The 2,939-nt window shown below is 40.6% G+C and overlaps 1 protein-coding gene across 1 annotated transcript; it reads right to left on the reverse strand.

The window, feature by feature from the left end:
• Positions 1–8: 8 nt before the first annotated feature.
• LOC113475490 (cubilin-like) lies at positions 9–2,148 on the reverse strand (the record flags this gene model as incomplete). The annotated part of the gene is made up of 8 exons (XM_026839667.1): positions 2,005–2,148; positions 1,872–1,948; positions 1,586–1,824; positions 1,352–1,453; positions 1,042–1,302; positions 780–880; positions 274–452; positions 9–216 (listed from the first exon to the last, which is right to left on the reverse strand). Coding segments are annotated over exons 1-8 (1,274 nt in total), but the record flags the coding sequence as incomplete, so codon positions are not given.
• Positions 2,149–2,939: the final 791 nt, after the last annotated feature.

The following is a 2,939-nucleotide window of genomic DNA, read 5'->3' on the forward strand; positions in this document are numbered from 1 at the left end:
AAATTTACCAAGAGAAATTATAGCTTGTGAACTCAACATAATCGTCGCATCCACCCTCAGTATTGTTGAGTTGTAATGCATTAAACTCAAAGTTGATAAAATGATATGCTGGTCCACGGACAACCCATTGACAACTTTGTGAGTTTGGATAATCCATTGGATAGTTGGGCGACATAATAACCCCCCCAACACCAATCAGTGTTCCCCCACATTCAGCTAGAATAATAAACATTTAATCCAAAGTAGACCAAACCAACAACAACAGCAACGCACCTATCTTGTAAACCACATCAAACCCTCCCAAAGTTGTCGCTTCATCGCTTCGTAATCGAACAGTCATATCGCTCCCTGTGGATTTAACAGTGGGTGGGATCTCGGTGCCGCAAAACTTTCCCAATATTTCCTCGTTTCCCGTGTGACCGTTTATCACAAGAACGTAATCTTTGTCGCACCTGCCAGAACAAAGATGCTAACCACAGCCACGGCACCGTAACCATAGTCACGGCACCATAACCACAGCCACGGCACCATAACCACAACCACAGCACCGTAACCACAGCCACGGCACCGTAACCACAGCCACGGCACCGTAACCACAGCCACGACACCGTAAGCACAACCACAGCACCGTAACCACAGCCACGGTACCATAACCACAGCCACGGCACCGTAACCACAGCCACGGCACCGTAACCACAACCATGGCACCGTAACCACAACCACGGCACCGTAACCACAGCCACGGCACCATAACCACAGCCACGGCACCGTCATCTTACTGTGGATGGGACTGAATATTGAAATCTGTGAAATCAAGTTGAACGGACTCAGTTGGTGGAGCGCTGATGATCCAGTAACAATCAATGGCAGTTGGGTAACCCTGGGGTAACATGGGTTAATAAACATGAGTAAATATAAACAAGGGTAAATATAAACAAGGGTAAATATAAACATGAGGTAAATATAAACATGGGGTAAATGTAAACATGGGGTAAATGTAAACATGGGGTAAATGTAAACATGGGTTAATAAACAACTTACATTTGGATAATTAGGAGATGTGAATGAACTCGCTGTAAATTGGTCCGTAAGCGTAAGCACTGCCCCACATGCTCCCTCTTGTGAGGAATAGGTTAATCTAAACCCTCCACCAGCTGTCTTACTATTTGAACTGAATCGAACGAACAAACCATTGCCCAGTGTTGCAAGATCCAAAGGTGCAGTGTTGCCGCAATATTTTCCATTTCCGTCCCCGTGGTTTGGTGCCAAAGGAGGGGAATCGCCGTGCCGTCCATTCAACAACTGAATGACCATTGTTACATAACAAACCAAACAAAGCATGAACAATCACCTGAATATAATCCCCATTGTTACATAGTTGATCATCATTGTTACGAATATCAAATGTTTGATCAAAGTTGATAGATATGTTGGTTCCGATGGTGGCTACGATCTAGTAGAGCGTAAAATGTATGTTTATTAATAACGTAGATTAAACAATGAAGAGAATTAACAACAAAACTACAGTTGTTAAAACACGCTACCAGTAAAAACTATTTGAACAATTTAATCTTGTAATACTAACCGTCCATTCACAGAAAGTGTTTGGTGGGTAGTTATTGGGGTAGTTAGGTGAAGTTATGGCACCCACGTCACCTCTTATAAACCCCCCACAAGCTTGTTGGTACGATGCATTAAACCCCGGGTACCCCACACTACCATCTGTTACCATTTGTATTGTCAGGTAGTTATCCATGGAATATATCGTAGAGGGTGGTTGTTTACCACAGTATCTTCCTTGCAAAGTAGACCCAACAGTGGGACCTAGTACACAAGTGTTATATATTATCACACAAATAATAATAACTCACCTTCATATATTTTAACGAAGTCAAAGTTACAAGAATCAATGTTTTCAATATCAATCGATACAAATGTGAAAGCAATTCTAGAACAAAAAGAAATTTAAATTAAACAAAACCCAACCAACCTCAACCAACTTACCGATATCCGGCAGCAGCTTCAATTGTCCAAACACAATTAAGATTGTTTGGGTAAACAAACGGGTAACCAGGTGAAACAAAGTATATCGGATACACAGCGGCGACCATTTGCTCCGATCCACAGGTGCCTGCAATAACATATTTAACTTTGAAAAAGAGCAATATTTTACATGTGACAAAATATCATCAGCACCAACAACATATACCAACAATTGCCAGAAGATCTCTTTCACACTTATAATACACCTGGCAGCAACAACATATACCAACAATTGCCCGAAGATCTCTTTCACATTTATAATACACCTGGCAGCAACAACATATACCAACAATTGCCAGAAGATCTCTTTCACATTTATAACACACCTGGCAGCAACAACATATACCAACAATTGCCAGAAGATCTTTTTCACACTTATAATACACCTGGCAGCAACAACATATATTAACTTTGAAAAAGAGCAATATTTTACATGTGACAAAATATCATCAGCACCAACAACATATACCAACAATTGCCAGAAGATCTCTTTCACACTTATAATACACCTGGCAGCAACAACATATACCAACAATTGCCAGAAGATCTCTTTCACATTTATAATACACCTGGCAGCAACAACATATACCAACAATTGCCAGAAGATCTCTTTCACATTTATAACACACCTGGCAGCAACAACATATACCAACAATTGCCAGAAGATCTTTTTCACACTTATAATACACCTGGCAGCAACAACATATACCAACAATTGCCAGAAGATCTTTTTCACACTTATAATACACCTGGCAGCAACAACATATACCAACAATTGCCAGAAGATCTCTTTCACACTTATAATACACCTGGCAGCAACAACATATACCAACAATTGCCAGAAGATCTTTTTCACACTTATAATACACCTGGCAGCAACAACATATACCAACAAT

This window comes from Ciona intestinalis, unplaced genomic scaffold, assembly GCF_000224145.3.
Source record: "Ciona intestinalis unplaced genomic scaffold, KH HT000626.1, whole genome shotgun sequence".
Classification (NCBI taxonomy): domain Eukaryota; kingdom Metazoa; phylum Chordata; class Ascidiacea; order Phlebobranchia; family Cionidae; genus Ciona; species Ciona intestinalis.